General features: G+C 43.5%; 1 protein-coding gene across 11 annotated transcripts in view; it reads right to left on the reverse strand.

The window, feature by feature from the left end:
• The window catches only part of LOC133609842 (sickle tail protein), a 264,761-nt gene that overhangs the window by 8,505 nt on the left and 239,857 nt on the right, over positions 1 to 16,399 (reverse strand). For 7 of the 11 annotated variants that reach the window (XM_061965843.1, XM_061965837.1, XM_061965840.1 and 4 more), the window contains 8 exons: positions 14,253 to 14,724; positions 8,109 to 8,289; positions 7,757 to 8,043; positions 7,526 to 7,681; positions 7,176 to 7,298; positions 3,118 to 3,198; positions 1,427 to 3,013; positions 832 to 963 (listed from right to left, as the gene is read on the reverse strand). In XM_061965843.1, the coding sequence (XP_061821827.1) occupies positions 832 to 963; positions 1,427 to 3,013; positions 3,118 to 3,198; positions 7,176 to 7,298; positions 7,526 to 7,681; positions 7,757 to 8,043; positions 8,109 to 8,289; positions 14,253 to 14,724 (3,019 nt within the window). The remainder of the gene's footprint in view (positions 1 to 831; positions 964 to 1,426; positions 3,014 to 3,117; positions 3,199 to 7,175; positions 7,299 to 7,525; positions 7,682 to 7,756; positions 8,044 to 8,108; positions 8,290 to 14,252; positions 14,725 to 16,399) is intronic. The other 4 variants (XM_061965839.1, XM_061965848.1, XM_061965842.1 and 1 more) reach the window with 4 other exon arrangements.

The following is a 16,399-nucleotide window of genomic DNA, read 5'->3' on the forward strand; positions in this document are numbered from 1 at the left end:
TTATGGGGATCCCAAATACACAAAAACAGGTGCCAACGGGCAAAAAAAAGTGGGTAGTGCATAATATGACTCCTTTAAATGGGTTAACCAGAGCTGGTTTCTCAGAAGACTTCAACTGCATGCGTGGCGTCCAGTTGCCTTTGATTCAACCGTGCCCCGTCAATACGTCGTGTGTCACCATTACTACTTTGTTTGGCCCCTACTGAACAGAGAGACGTGTTACCAGGGAAACGTGACGCAGAAAAGGTTAGACAGGAGGAACATCTCTTCAGCTTCTCTTGTTAGTGGGACTGTTAGAGCCTCCCAAGAGGCTGCGGAAGACATTTCAGGAGACACAGGCAAGGTTTTTAGAGGTTATTCCAGGGTTAGGGGGTTGGGGGACGTGAGAGCAAGCGAGGGAATTTGGGACAGCATTTGTCTGCTGATGGTGAGATCAGAACATGGTGAGGAAACGTCTCAGTGATGTTAAAAAAAAAGCGACCAAAGCAGTCGTTTTGCTCACAGTGTAAGAGTCAGGGAGGTTTGAAACAGAAGCATCCTGGGAGTTGGGGGAGTTGGGGAGTGGGTGGCGACACTGTTTAGGAACTCAGCTGTGATGGGAACTGGAGATGTGATGACACCTCAGATGGCTCGGGCTTTTCTCTGCCAGTTATGTTTAGTCGCCAACACAGTGAAAACCATGAGCAGTGTGGACATGCACAAGCAAACAGTACTGTACAGTACAGTCATCATGCCTTCTTGTCAAAGCGCAGGAACACATCCACAACTTTGGTAGTTTCACCCTAAAACCAATGTCCTCCAGTTTGCGGTAAGGCCCTACAGTAAAACTACCTGTCGGAACTGCCTTTGAGCATCCTGCAGTTTTTGCTGTTTCGCCGCTTTGTCAGTCGTTGCTGGCGACTGCCTGGACTTCGCCGTGGAAGGGACGGGCATCCGACTAGTGGGGGAAGCGACACTGGTGTTCTGCAGGGGGATCCAAACGAAAAAGAGAAGACAAGAGATAAAACAAAAGAAGGGAAAGAACGAGAGAGCACACAGGAAGAGTGAGAAGTCGAGACACCTCTATCATGAAACACCCGAGAAAAATCATGCAGCCATTATCAACCTACAACTAAACACTCAACATGCAAACAAGATGAAGACATGAGGATTAATCATCACGGGAGTGTCTTAGATTACGACGATCAATGGCTGAAACACCTTCAGCAATGAAGTGAAGAGTTAAGTTGGAGGCAGGAACCCAACAAGATGCCACCTCAAATCATGTCAACATGATTTTCACAGGAGGAAAGGCAAAGGTGGACTTTTTTTTAGGCTTCAAAGTACCTGTGGAGTGGATTAATGGTTTGGTAATTTTGAGTGGGTAAGGCAGGTTGGAAAGAGAAAGACCCCAAGCCTTGTAAAGCGACAAGAGCTAGAGAGAGACCTGCTGGAGGGTGATGGGGGCACTGGGGGTAGGGATCGCGGTGCTGGCGGTGCTGGGGATGACTACAGGGCGTGGGAGGAGCACAGGTTTAGGCTTCTTCTGGAATGAACTCTTCCCAGCTAGTTTAAGAGCCGAGCCTCTAGAGGTAGGCAGAGAGGCCGACCTCTTCAGCCCAACGCCTTCCGAGACTTTCTCTTCCTTTTTCACCTCAGGGCAAACAGGTTCCTCGGGGGAGCAAGGACCCATTTCGTTTATGGTGGTCTCCAGCTGCTTGATGGTCTGTTCCAGGCTGTCCAATGTCTTGTACGTGCTCTTACGTATCTCGTTGGTCCTGCAGATGGAGTCGGAGTTGTGCCTCTTAAGTGGGGTCGGGCTCGGTGCTTTGACGGTGTCCGCTAAGAACTTTGAGCGTGAGATCTCGAATCTCTTGGCTTCTTTGTGCTGCTTCACTGTCCCGTCTGACTCCTCCTCGTCCTCATAGACAACCACCTGTAGCGTCTTCTTTCCAGACTTGGTGCCGATGCGAATTGCTTGGGTCAGTGCTGCCAGCTGTTTCTTAGGGAACTTGAACTTGAACTTTTTCTTGCCGTCCTGCTTGCTGTCTCCCGATTCTGAGACTAAAGATGAAGAGGACGACGACAGGCTGGTTTGGTCTCCCTGAGAAGAACGGACCTTTTTGCTGTCGACCACGAATCCTTTGTCTTTCACCTGCAGCCCGCTGCTTCGGTCTGTGTCCGACTCCTCGCTCTCCTCATCGATGCGCTCCGCTGCGAGCATCCTGTCCAGCTCCTCCTCGCACTCAAAGACGGTGGACAGGCGTTTGTAGGCCGAGCGGATGTCCATGGGTTCGTCGAAAATAATGATGAGGGGCTTCTTACTGAAGCCATTATCCAGTGACACGGCAGAATCTTCTGAGGCGCTTCCTCGGCTTGTGGCATCGCCTACAGTCACCGTCCGGACGCCTCCTTTCTTGGCATTGACCAGTTCCTGATACTCGCCACAAGACAGCGCCTGAACTTTAGTGTTAGTGATCATAAAGCCAATGTTGTCAGGGGGAGGTGGTGCTTCTTCTCCTGCGTCAGGACTCAAGCTTGCTTCTTCGTTTCCCACCTCCAAGCTTTGTTTCGGCGGATTGCTGTCCTCATTTGAAGACCTCCTGAGTGGAGGGAGCGGGGCAGGACGTTTGGTCACCACTCTTGCAGTACTGACTGCGGCGGCTGCTGCAGTCTCAGGATTGACATTCTTAGTGGAAGAAACCGACTCCTGAATAAACGGACTCTTCTTTTCTGCGTTGATTCTGTTTAGGTTCTTCCCCTTCTCCATCTCCGCGCTAGTTTTTAAGGACGCCGAGCGTTTCATGGGCTTCCTGGGCAGTTTGAATCCATTCAGTCCCACAGGCTTGGGCGAAATAGGCGGTGGAGATTTGGGCGGTGGTGACTTGGAAGGCTGTGACAGTGGTTGGCCTGAAGAATTGTCATTAACAGTGACATTTGACACCTGTGTTGGAGACTGGGCGGGCTCCCCGTGTTCATGGGTTTCTTCTGTTCCCGAATGGGATGGAATCTTTCCAGTCACGTAGTAAATGACCTGCAAAGTTAAAATGGGCTGTTTAAAGGCGTAAACTTTGGAATCAACCAAACATCACAAGATTGAGTCAAGTCGATGGGACACAAAAGTAACACAGTACGCACCCCTTGGCTTTGCCGCACAGTAGTGTTCCCGTTTTCATCAGTGTCTGGATCTTTTCCGTCACGATTGGGCTCTGAGTTCTGCTACAAAAGTGTAGGAAATTATATGACTGTGTAACTGCTAGGTTAGGTGTTTGTGCATGAACTGAACATTACAGTATTTTTAACCAATATTGTTGTATAGTTTATTTAATTTACACAATCATCCAGTTACCAATCTTTCTTAATTCCATGAAAGTCATTTCCTACACTGCTATGATTACTTTCCCATCATTGGTACATAACTTGAACTGACCACTCTGCTGTGTTGACTTTAGGTTATTTTATTGGTTTGCTCTGTACTTAAAATGTTAGAATGTGAACTGCTTGAATACAACAATTGTGTAAAAAAACAACAACAAAAAACTAAAGCGACTTTAGTCGATTGATTTGATGCAAGAGGAGCAAAAGTGAAGCTGTGAAAGTTTTGCAAGGCTGTCAAAGAAAAATGACAAGTGAAGTGAGGAGAGAAGCGTGCACCTACTGTGGACAAGTCTGCAAAACACCTGCATATTTTATTTTTGCTTACTTTATTACCTTAAAGTGACTGTTTGCAACCTTAAATGGCTGTCTAGAAGGCGCTAACCAAGTGTTGTAAGTAGAGATGTCCGATAATATCGGACTGCCGATAATATCGGCCGATAAATGCTTTAAAATGCGATATCGGAAAGTATCGGTATCGGTTTCAAAAAGTAAAATTTATGACTTTTTAAAACGCCGCTGTACGGAGTGGTACACGGACGTAGGGAAAAGTACAGAGCGGCAATAAACCTTAAAGGCACTGCCTTTAATATGTACAGCTTTTCACACACACAAGTGAATCCAACGCATACCTGGTCAACAGCCATACAGGTCACACTGAGGGTGGCCGTATAAACAACTTTAACACTGTTACAAATATGCGCCACACTGTGAACCCACACCAAACAAGAATGACAAACACATTTCGGGAGAACATCCGCACCGTAACACAACATAAACACAACAGAACAAATACCCAGAACCCCTTGCAGCACTAACTCTTCCCGGACGCTACAATATACACCCCCCCAACCCCGCCCACCTCAACCTCCTCATGCTCTCTCAGGGAGAGCATGTCCCAAATTCCAAGCTGCTGTTTTGAGGCATGTTAAAAAAAATAATGCACTTTGTGACTTCAATAATAAATATGGCAGTGCCATGTTGGCATTTTTTTCCATAACTTAAGTTGATTTATTTTGGAAAACCTTGTTACATTGTTTAATGCCTCCAGCGGGGCATCACAACAAAATTAGGCATAATAATGTGTTCATTCCACGACTGTATATATCGGTATCGGTTGATATCGGAATCGGTAATTAAGAGATGGACAATATCGGAATATCGGATATCGGCAAAAAAGCCATTATCGGACATCTCTAGTTGTAAGCATAATATCCTGCCGACTTCCGGCTTTGGGCAAGTCAACTATGGCCATACATATTAGCTTTGTGTCTTGTCAGCTAATGACAGCTAACGTAAGATATCATTAAAAATATCACATATTGTAAGAACACGACTGCAAATTGTTACTACAAATTTCCACTGAATGCGGAACGGCAGCAGACCAGCTGCACCACGTGATGCAGATGCAGATGCATCACGGACCGGTACCGGTGGTTGGGGACCACTGGCTTAAACTTGTCATATTATGATTTTTTTTTTTACATTCAAAACACGTCATTGTGGTCTACATAACATGTGATGTAGTTCTTTGGTCAAATTTGTGCAAAGATTTTGTTTTACAGACCATCTTCAAGCTGCTTTCTAAATATGCAGGTTTGTTTACGAGTAGAAGCCCTCCTTCAGGCCAGAAACATATATACCGGTAGACTACAACTGAATAAAAATGGCGGACTCGTGCAAAGCTATTCAGGTAAACCCCTACCTTATATGGAGATATCCGCTGACGCAATTAAAGCTAAATACGTCAATATAGGCTCATTTGGAAGAGGATAAGTATGATTTATAAATATCTTTGCCATGCTTTCATGATTTGATTTACAAACCCCGTTTCCATATGAGTTGGGAAATTGTGTTAGATGTAAATATAAACGGAATACAATGATTTGCAAATCCTTTTCAACCCATATTCAATTGAATGCACTACAAAGACAAGATATTTGATGTTCAAACTCATAAACTTTATTTTTTTTTGCAAATAATAATTAACTTAGAATTTCATGGCTGCAACACGTGCCAAAGTAGTTGGGAAAGGGCATGTTCACCACTGTGTTACATGGCCTTTCCCTTTAACAACACTCAGTAAACGTTTGGGAACTGAGGAGACACATTTTTTAAGCTTCTCAGGTGGAATTCTTTCCCATTCTTGCTTGATGTACAGCTTAAGTTGTTCAACAGTCCGCGGGTCTCCATTGTGGTATTTTAGGCTTCATAATGCGCCACACATTTTCAATGGGAGACAGGTCTGGACTACAGGCAGGCCAGTCTAGTACCCGCACTCTTTTACTATGAAGCCACGTTGATGTAACACGTGGCTTGACATTGTCTTGCTGAAATAAGCAGGGGCGTCCATGGTAACGTTGCTTGGATGGCAACATATGTTGCTCCAAAACCTGTATGTACCTTTCAGCATTAATGGCGCCTTCACAGATGTGTAAGTTACCCATGTCTTGGGCACTAATACACCCCCATACCATCACAGATGCTGGCTTTTCAACTTTGCGCCTATAACAATCCGAATGGTTCTTTTCCTCTTTGGTCTGGAGGACACGACGTCCACAGTTTCCAAAAACAATTTGAAATGTGGACTCGTCAGACCACAGAACACTTTTCCACTTTGTATCAGTCCATCTTAGATGAGCTCAGGCCCAGCGAAGCCGACGGCGTTTCTGGGTGTTGTTGATAAACGGTTTTCGCCTTGCGTAGGAGAGTTTTAACTTGCACTTACAGATGTAGCGACCAACTGTAGTTACTGACAGTGGGTTTCTGAAGTGTTCCTGAGCCCATGTGGTGATATCCTTTACACACTGATGTCGCTTGTTGATGCAGTACAGCCTGAGGGATCGAAGGTCACGGGCTTAGCTGCTTACGTGCAGTGATTTCTCCAGATTCTCTGAATCCTTTGATGATATTACGGACCGTAGATGGTGAAATCCCTAAATTCCTTGCAATAGCTGGTTGAGAAAGGTTTTTCTTAAACTGTTCAACAATTTGCTCACGCATTTGTTGACAAAGTGGTGACCCTCGCCCCATCCTTGTTTGTGAATGACTGAGCATTTCATGGAATCTACTTTTATACCCAATCATGGCACCCACCTGTTCCCAATTTGCCTGTTCACCTGTGGGATGTTCCAAATAAGTGTTTGATGAGCATTCCTCAACTTTATCAGTATTTATTGCCACCTTTCCCAACTTCTTAGTCACGTGTTGCTGGCATCAAATTCTAAAGTTAATGATTATTTGCAAAAAAAAAAAAATGTTTATGAGTTTGAACATCAAATATGTTGTCTTTGTAGCATATTCAACTGAATATGGGTTGAAAAGGATTTGCAAATCATTGTATTCCGTTTATATTTACATCTAACACAATTTCCCAACTCATATGGAAACAGGGTTTGTATAATTTTCGAGACCTATGTGGTCCAAACACAGAAAAACAGGTACCAATAGGTAAGAAAAGTTGGGACCTCTTTAAGGTTGCAGTCACGTTAATTATCTGTTTTACTAATCTGGAATTATGTTTCTTTTTTTAAAGCGACACCAAGTAAAGTAAAACAATTCCAGTGTCTGTCGGAAGGTCGTGCACAAGATTTTATTTGTTTGTAAAAGTGAGAGCAAAACACAACATGCTGGTGTCCATTTTGTTCGGAGGATTCCTGAAATGCAGACTTATTCCTAAGAGGTGGTTCAAGCAGTGCATCCAAAGAAGGAAGGAGACAGAGGAACAGCTCGGAGGTTAAAAGTTTCAGTGTTAGGAGTCAGTCGTGAGGTGGCTCAGATGTAGAGGCAGGCAGTGAGGCGGCAGCAGGCACAGACGTTACCTTCTTCTCTTTGACGGGCAGCACGGGCCCTGTTCTTAGTTCTCTTATTTGGGCTTCAATTCGAGTGGTGGGTTCCACCACGTTTTGCACCCCTACCTCCTGAACTGTGCATTTCTGGAAAACCTGGGGACGTGCAGAGAGGTGCAAGGGGAAGGAATTGGGGGAGGAAGGTCTTCAAAAAACTGATTTCGAATGGTTCCTTTTGTCAGCTGCCAGCAGCCATCCTTTGCCGCTCATGAGGAGGGAAGAACCAACAGGAAAGGAAAGGCGACCCACTACCATAGTGCGGAATCAACCCGGCAGATCCCCCACCCAAGAAACAGTTATGTGCGTGTGTGTGCGCAGCCCACCTGAAGTTCTGCCATGATCTTGTCACCTTCATCCTCCTCATCCCTGGCAGAAGAGGCAACAACGAGAGTTGGGGCTGCGGGATTCTTGGCTTCTGTTGGTGCAGCTTTGGTGGGCTTGATTTGGGCAACAGGAAATACATCATCGTCTTCACCCTCCTGAAAGAAAGAGCGATAGAGATTACCAAAGGAGTAGTTCAAGACGAACAACATTCTTCCGATGGCCGGACTGACCTGAGCTGACGCGGAGTCTTTCCTGTTGGTGTACACCACCTCCCCACACCGTGTGGTGGTCATCCCTGAGCTGGAGCTGGTGAAGGTCTTCCTGGGAGGTGGTGGTGGCGGGGACTTGGTGGCCTTTTCAGATGCCAGCTTGTGAGAACTGTCGGGGGACGCAGGTTTGGGGGAAGTCTTGGAGGGTCTATCCAGCACGGGCTTGGCAGCTTTCTCCAGCATTGGCTTTGGGAGTTTCTCCGGGACTTTCTTGGATGCTTTGTCCGACAGAGGCTCACGCCGGGGCTCTGAGACGTGACAGAAATGAGTTAATGAGGTACACATGTGGATAATGCATTATGTTGAAAGAGACCTGTTGGGGACTGTAGAGGGCTTTGGGCGTTTGCAGGCAGCACCCCGGGATTAGACGTCCCATCTGGACTGGGAAGTCCTTTTGTCATGTTGGCCTCAGCCTCTTGAAGAATTTTCTCAAACTCTTTTTCATCATACTGACCCATGTTCTGCCTCTTCTCCTCCCACTCCTTCTCTGCTGCCTATGGAGATAAAAACAACAGAAAGGAAAGCAGCCTTTCCAATTATACCTCCAGCCTCAGGAGCATTACGGACTGCCTTAAGAATTTCACCTCATTAACATCTCCACATGAACTGGAAAAATATGCAAACAAACGGTTTTGAAATAATTAAACCAACAATCAAGTTATTCATTTTTTATACATTTAGAATTGTATGTTATTGTTAAATTGTTAAAGGTGACCTATGATGAATTTCCTCTTTTCTCTGGCATTTAAATGCTGTTATAATGTTAGAACCTGAGTTCAAACCCCGGCCGAGTCATACCAAAGACTATAAAAATGGTATCCATTAGCTCCCTGCTTGGCACTCAGCATCTAGGGTTGGAATTGGGGGTTAAATGACCAAAAATGATTCCCGGGCGCGGCCAGTGCTGCTGCTCACTGCTCCCCTCACCTCCCAGGGGGTGAACAAGGGGATGGGTCAAATGCAGAGGACAAATTTCACCACACCTAGTGTGTGTGTGACAATCATTGGTACTTTAACTTTTTAATTTTTTGCGCTTAAGGAACTGCTCTATGACTTTGCCATTTAGTTTGTTTGAGACAGAGTCGTGGCCAACTAAACAACAGGCGACATGACTGCTACCAAGGACTAAGGATGTCCGATGATATCGGACTGCCGATATTATCGGCCGATAAATGCTTTAAAATGTAATTTTGGAAATTATCGGTATCGGTTTTAAAAAGTAAAATGTATGACTTTTTAAAACGCCGCTGTAGGGAGAAGTACAGAGCGCCAATTAAACCTTGAAGGCACTGCCTTTCCGTGCTGGCCCAGTCACATAATATCTATGGCTTTTCACACACAAAAGTGAATGCAAGGCGTACTTGGTCAACAGCCATACAGGTCACACTGAGGGTGGCCGTATAAACAACTTTAACACTGTTACAAATATGCGCCACACTGTGAACCCACACCAAACAAGAATGACAAACACATTTCGGGAGAACATCCGCACCGTAACACAACATAAACACAACAGAACAAATACCCAGAACCCCTCGCAGCACTAACTCTTCCGGGACGCTACAATATACACCCCCGCTATCCCCCGAACCCCTCAACCTCCACATGCTCTCTCAGGGAGAGCATGTCCCAAATTCCAAGCTGCTGTTTTGAGGCATGTTAAAAAAAACTATGCACTTTGTGACTTCAATAATAAATATGGCAGTGCCATGTTGGCATTTTTTTTCCATAACTTGAGTTGATTTATTTTGGAAAACCTTCTTACATTGTTTAATGCATCCAGCGGGGCATCACAAAAAAATTAGGCATAATAATGTGTTAATTCCAAGACTGTATATATCGGTATCGGTTGATATCGGAATCGGTAATTAAGAGTTGGACAATATCGGAATATCGGCAAAAAAGCCATTATCGGACATCTCTACCAATTATTGTCATTTTGACTTTACTTTTTCCTGAGGAAATAAACCAAAGTAATGAGTCTATATGTACAAACGTTTGTAGATCTGAACATACTCCAGCTCATAAACTTACAATAAAACATGCTTTTAGTTCGTCAAAGTTGAATTTTGCGACCGTATTTGACGCACTTTCACTTCCTGTACTTGTCTTCTTTCCGGGTTGTGGGGAAAGCGATGTTAGTAACAAGTCACTACGCCTTGTAGTCTGTGTAACTTTTGACCAATCATTGAGGAGCTAGCCTGAAACCGAGTTGGCCATACACAACTATGGTTTGACATCATTACTGCCACAGGTGGTGGAAAAGTGTATTACAACTGAGTACCGCAGCTGCCCATCATACTTGCCAACCCTCCCGGATTTTCCGGGAGACTCCCGAAATTCAGCGCCTCTCCCGAAAACCTCCCGGGACAAATTTTCTCCCGAAAATCTCCCAAAATTCAGGCTGTTTATATTGTGGGAAAGCGGACTCGTGCCTGCCCAATCACGTTATAACTGTAGAATGATCGAGGGAGAGTTCTTGGTTTCTTATGTGGGTTTATTGTTAGGCAGTTTCATTAACGTCCTCCCAGCGCGGTAACAACACACAACAACAGCAGTCACGTTTTCGTCTACCGTAAAGCAGTTCGTCTGCCGTAAACACTCTTAAACAGGACAATACTGCCATCTAGTGCATTTGATGAAGGCACTTTTGTGCGTGCCACACAGCAATGCATCATCAGAGAGAAAAATAGTGACAGAGAATAGAACAAGGATGGACAATTCAACCCTTAACTCAACAATGAGTAGATGAGTGTTATGTGTGTGTATATGTGTAAATAAATGAACACTGAAATTCAAGTATTTCTCTTATATATATATATATATATATATATATAATAAAATAAATATATATTTATAGCTAGAATTCACTGAAGGTCAAGTATTTCTTATATATATATATATATATATATATATATATATATACATAATATGTATATATGTATATATATATATATATATATATATATATATATATACATATATATATATATATATATATATATATATATATATATATATATATATACATATATATAAAATACTTGACTAGGGGAATTCTAGCTGTAAATATACTCCTCCCCTCTTAACCACGCCCCCAACCACGCCCCGCCCCCCGCCCGCCCCGCCCCCCACCTCCCGAAATCGGAGGTCTCAAGGTTGGCAAGTATGCTGCCCATACGGATCGCAGCTAAAAACAGACATCTTTTGACCACCCTTCAGATGGCGCTCACGGCCCAACAATAGGAACACTTAGAAACACTTATCTCGACCACAAGGAAGTGTGTTAAATGTAGATCAGAATCATCATCAGTCACCATTAACCTTGACTTCGGACTATACCGTATTTTTCAGAGTATAAGTCGCTCCGTAGTATAAGTCGCACCGGCCGAAAATAACATATATAACATATATAAGTCGTACTGGAGTATAAGTAGGGATGATGTTTGATAAGAAATTATCGAGTTCGAGCCTATTATCGAATCCTCTTATCGAACCGATTCCTTATCGATTCTCTTATCGAGTCCAGATAGGTTGTTGTATATGGAAAAAAACCCACAATGTTTGGTTTAACAAAAAGCTCACTTTTATTATATAAGAAACAAATAAAATCTAATAAATTAATAAATATTGACTGTTACCCCCCTAAAAAATTAAAATTAAATAAATAAATATTGACTGTTGTTACCCAAAGTATATTAAATGGGATTTTTCCAGAAAAACAAATATATACAGTAACACAAAAACAACCTGTCTCTGTGATCACTATAGGTGTATAAATAATAATATAGTGTTAAATAAAATCAGTCCCTTGGGCACAAAACTGAAAATAATACAACTCTCCAAAAAGTGCACTTCTGCTGCTATTTGACATAACTGTTTGTTATGATGCTTTGACATTTTTGCACTTTATTTCTTTATTGAAAGAAAATTCTATGAAGAGAAAAGTTGTTTGCAAATGTGGTTACAATGCTAAACAATGAAAAGTTAAAGCTAAAAAAAGAAATAACACTTTATTGAGTTAACATTATTTCTTTATAGGGGGAAAGATGTGATGTTATGAGCTAGGGAATATAACAACTATATTACCCAGCATGCAGCGGGAGTGACGAGCATGCGCGGTAGCGCCGAGAAGTGTTGTTGCATGTCACCACCCGGCAGCTAAGAATGAGGTTATGAGCACGCTGTGAAAGTAAAAGTCAAGAACTCAGCCAACACGCCTCGTCTGCATTATTTATAATTAGACAGACAACACATATACAGTGTGATTTTGTTTTGTTTACAAGGAAAGAAAAGTTAAAAAAGGGAGATATATGTTGTATATATATGTATGTGCTGCGGTTGCTTTAAGAACGTTGCGACAGCTGCCGTAAAGGAGGTGCGTTGCTAGCCTGGTTGCTATGTTTCCGGTTGGTCATAAAAGTGTTGGTCATGTGTTTGTACCCTGCTCAAATCTCTCAGTAAAGTTATTCATTGGATTATACCTTTTGTTTTTAACTTTATTACACCTTGGAGCGCTTTTTCCGGTCCATTGTTTTTCCTGCTTTCCCTATCTGCGCCTAATGACTGAGCTACGTGACGTCATTTCTTGTGATGTCTCACGGGGCATTTCTGGTCGGGACGGGATTCGTTCCCAGGGATTCGAATAAAGAACCAACTCTTTTTCTTTACTATAGTGGTCTCGATAACGGGTACCGGTTCTCAAAAAGGGATTCGAGTGCGAGGACTCGGTTCTTTTCTTATCGAACAACCGGGAAAACCGGTTTCGAGTATCATCCCTAAGTATAAGTCACGTTTTTGGGGGAAATGTATTTGATAAAAGCCAACACCAAGAATAGACATTTGAAAGGCATTTTAAAATAAATAAAGAGTAGTGAACAACAGGCTGAATAAGTGTACGTTATATGAGGCATAAATAACCAACTGACAACGTGCCTGGTATGTTAACGTAACATATTTTGGTAAGAGTCATTCAGATAACTATAACATATAGAACATGCTATACCAGGGGTCTGCAACCCGCGGCTCCGGAGCCGCATGCGGCTCTTTGATCACTCTGATGCGGCTCAGCTGCATACTTGCCGACCCTCCCGATTTTCCCGGGAGACTTTCGGATTTCAGTGCCTCTCGCAGAAAACTCCCGGGATTAATATTCTCCGAATTTCACCCTAATAATAATTATAAGGGCGTGCCATGAAGATACAGCATTTAGCGCCCTCTACAATCTGTACAAACAGCGTACCAGCACAGCCTCTTGTTGTATGCATCTTCTGCTTGCACACGTAAGTGACAGCAACGCATACTTGGTCAATAGCCACACAGGTTACATTGACGGTGGCCATATAAAACAACTTTAACACTCTTACTAATAATGCGCCACACTTTGAACCAAAACCAAACAAGAATGACAAACACATTTCGGGAAAACATCTGCACCTTAACACAACATAAACACAACAGAACAAATACCCAGAATCCCATGCAGCCCTGACTCTTCCGGGCTACATTATACACCCCTGCTACCACCAAACCCCGGCCCCACCCCAACCCTGCTCCCTCACACATCAACCCCCCCTCCGTGCGTCGGTTGAAGTGGGCGGGGTTTGGTAGCGGGGGTGTATAATGTAGCCCGGAAGAGTCAGGGCTGCATGGGATTCTGGGTATTTGTTCTGTTGTGTTTATGTTGTGTTACGGTGCGGATGTTCTCCCGAAATGTGTTTGTCATTCTTGTTTGGTGTGGGTTCACAGTGTGGCGCATTATTAGTAAGAGTGTTAAAGTTTTTTATACCGCCACCGTCAGTGTAACCTGTGTGGTTGTTGAGCAAGTATGCCTTGCTGTCGCTTACGTGAGCAAGCAGAAACCCCATACTACGTGTGGCAGGGCCGGCACGCTGGTTGTAATAGGCGCTAAATGCTGTACCATCACGGAACGTCCGAGAGAATAGTTGCCTTGAAATTTGTGGTTTGCCAGAAAAATCGGCAGGGTTGACAAGTATGACGCTGTCAAGCGACATTCATATAAAACTCGCGGGCCGCACTAACATTCAATTTTCATATTAAGGTGTGGGCCGCGTGTCTGAGACCCTTGGTTTAAACATAGCACAAAGCAAAAAAAAAACTTTGTATGCAGTGTTATTTCATTTTAAATTTCAAAAGATTTTTGTGGCTCCCATTGTTTTCTTTAATTTGTGAAACTGGTCAAAATGGCTCTTTGACTGGTAAAGGTTGCCGACCCCTGTGCTATACGTTTACCAAACAATCTGTCACTCCTAATCGCTAAATCCCGTGAAATATTATACGTCTAGTCTCTTACGTGAATGAGCTAAATAATATTATTTGATATTTTACGGTAATGTGTTAATAATTTCACACATAAGTCGCTCCTGAGTATAAGTCGCACCCCCGGCCAAACTATGAAAAAAACTGCAACTTATAGTCCGAGAAATACGGTACTTACCTCTATAGACACGGCTCTGTTTCTGCGTTTGTCCTGATTGGTTTGCAGCTCCCCAATAACAAGATCTTGGCCGATGGTCCGGTTGTTATGGTTCACCGGGCTGCCACATGGCTTCTTAGGATGGGCTGGACCGGGTGGCTCCGCGGCTGACGCTTTGGGGGATTCCCGGCCTTGGGTCTTGCTGAGATTGGGGGCGTTGGAGTGAGTGAGGCTGGGGGTAAGTGTGGAACTGGGCTGAGCGGCTGACAAACTGGCAGACTGCTGTGAGTGGATCAGGGCACTCTCGATATGATGGAGGACCACCGGAGAAGCGGGGTTAACCTCCGATTTAGCGGTGGAGCTCTGGGACTCCAGAGGGGGTGCTGTGGAGCGAGGTTGGACCGATGCTGGGAGGGGGTCCTCTGCTACAGATGGGCTGTTGTCCCCTGGGATGTTTGTATCGGCTGCTTTCTGAAGGCCCTCAGTGGCACTTCTGCAGGGGATAAGAGTGACTTGTAAAGACTACTAATTCACAGACTTCAAAGAATCTTTATACTTCACAGACTTCAAAGAATCTTTATTGGTCATTGAATAGTGTGTGTAAATGCATTGAAAGGTTTTACTTAAATTAATTAGAAGTAAAATACCAGCGAGCACAATGTTTGTTAATATCTATCGCAAAACATAGGAATTAAGTCAGCAAATTAATCCACTTATTGCTTCAGTGGAGGTGATGGAAAGAAATGTAGTTAGACATCAGCCTTCGTGTCCATGTCCTCTTAAAGGCGAACTGCACTTTTTCCCCCGAATTTTGCCTATTGTTCACAATCATTATGAGAGTCAAGAACATATATGTCTAATTTATTTTAAAAATGATTAAAAAAACGCTTGGAAGATGCGGTTAATGTGTGTCAGCCTTCAAAGCCCTCTAAGACAACTTCAAAACCCTCCATCAATGTTTTATATACACACTGCAAGTATATATATAATGTAGTAACAGACACCTTCATAACAATATGCAATATGCCAAAGATAATTATTTGGCGCATTTACAAACCCCGTTTCCATATGAGTTGGGAAATTGTGTTAGATGTAAATATAAACGGAATACAATGATTTGCAAATCATTTTCAACCCCTATTCAGTTGAATATGCTACAAAGACAACATATTTGATGTTCAAACTGGTAAACATTTTTTTGTTGTTGCAAATAATCATTAACTTTAGAATTTGATGCCAGCAACACGTGACAAAGAAGTTGGGAAAGGTGGCAATAAATACTGATAAAGTTGAGGAATGCTCATCAAACACTTATTTGGAACATCCCACAGGTGTGCAGACTAATTGGGAACAGGTGGGTGCCATGATTGGGTATAAAAGTAGATTCCATGAAATGCTCAGTCATTCACAAACAAGGATGGGGCGAGGGTCACCACTTTGTCAACAAATGCGTGAGCAAATTGTTGAACAGTTTAAGAAAAACCTTTCTCAACCAGCTATTGCAAGGAATTTAGGGATTTCACCATCTACGGTCCGTAATATCATCAAAGTGTTCAGAGAATCTGGAGAAATCACTGCATGTAAGCAGCTAAGCCCGTGACCTTTGATCCCTCAGGCTGTACTGCATCAACAAGCGACATCAGTGTGTAAAGGATATCACCACATGGGTTCAGGAACACTTCAGAAAACCACTGTCAGTAACTACAGTTGGTCGCTACATCTGTAAGTGCAAGTTAAAAGTCTCCTATGCAAGGCGAAAACCGTTTATCAACAACACCCAGAAACGCCGTCGGCTTCGCTGGGCCTGAGCTCATCTAAGATGGACTGATACAAAGTGGAAAAGTGTTCTGTGGTCTGATGAGTCCACATTTCAAATTATTTTTGGAAACTGTGGACGTCATGTCCTCCGGACCAAAGAGGAAAAGAACCATATGGATTGTTATAGGCGCAAAGTTGAAAAGCCAGCATCTGTGATGGTATGGGGGTGTATTAGTGCCCAAGACATGGGTAACTTACACATCTGTGAAGGCGCCATTAATACTGAAAGGTACATACAGGTTTTGGAACTATCCAAGCAACGTTACCATGGACGCCCCCTGCTTATTTCAGCAAGACAATGCCAAGCCACGTGTTACATCAACGTGGCTTCATAGTAAAAGAGTGCGGGT

This window comes from Nerophis lumbriciformis, linkage group LG07 (genome assembly GCF_033978685.3).
Source record: "Nerophis lumbriciformis linkage group LG07, RoL_Nlum_v2.1, whole genome shotgun sequence".
Classification (NCBI taxonomy): domain Eukaryota; kingdom Metazoa; phylum Chordata; class Actinopteri; order Syngnathiformes; family Syngnathidae; genus Nerophis; species Nerophis lumbriciformis.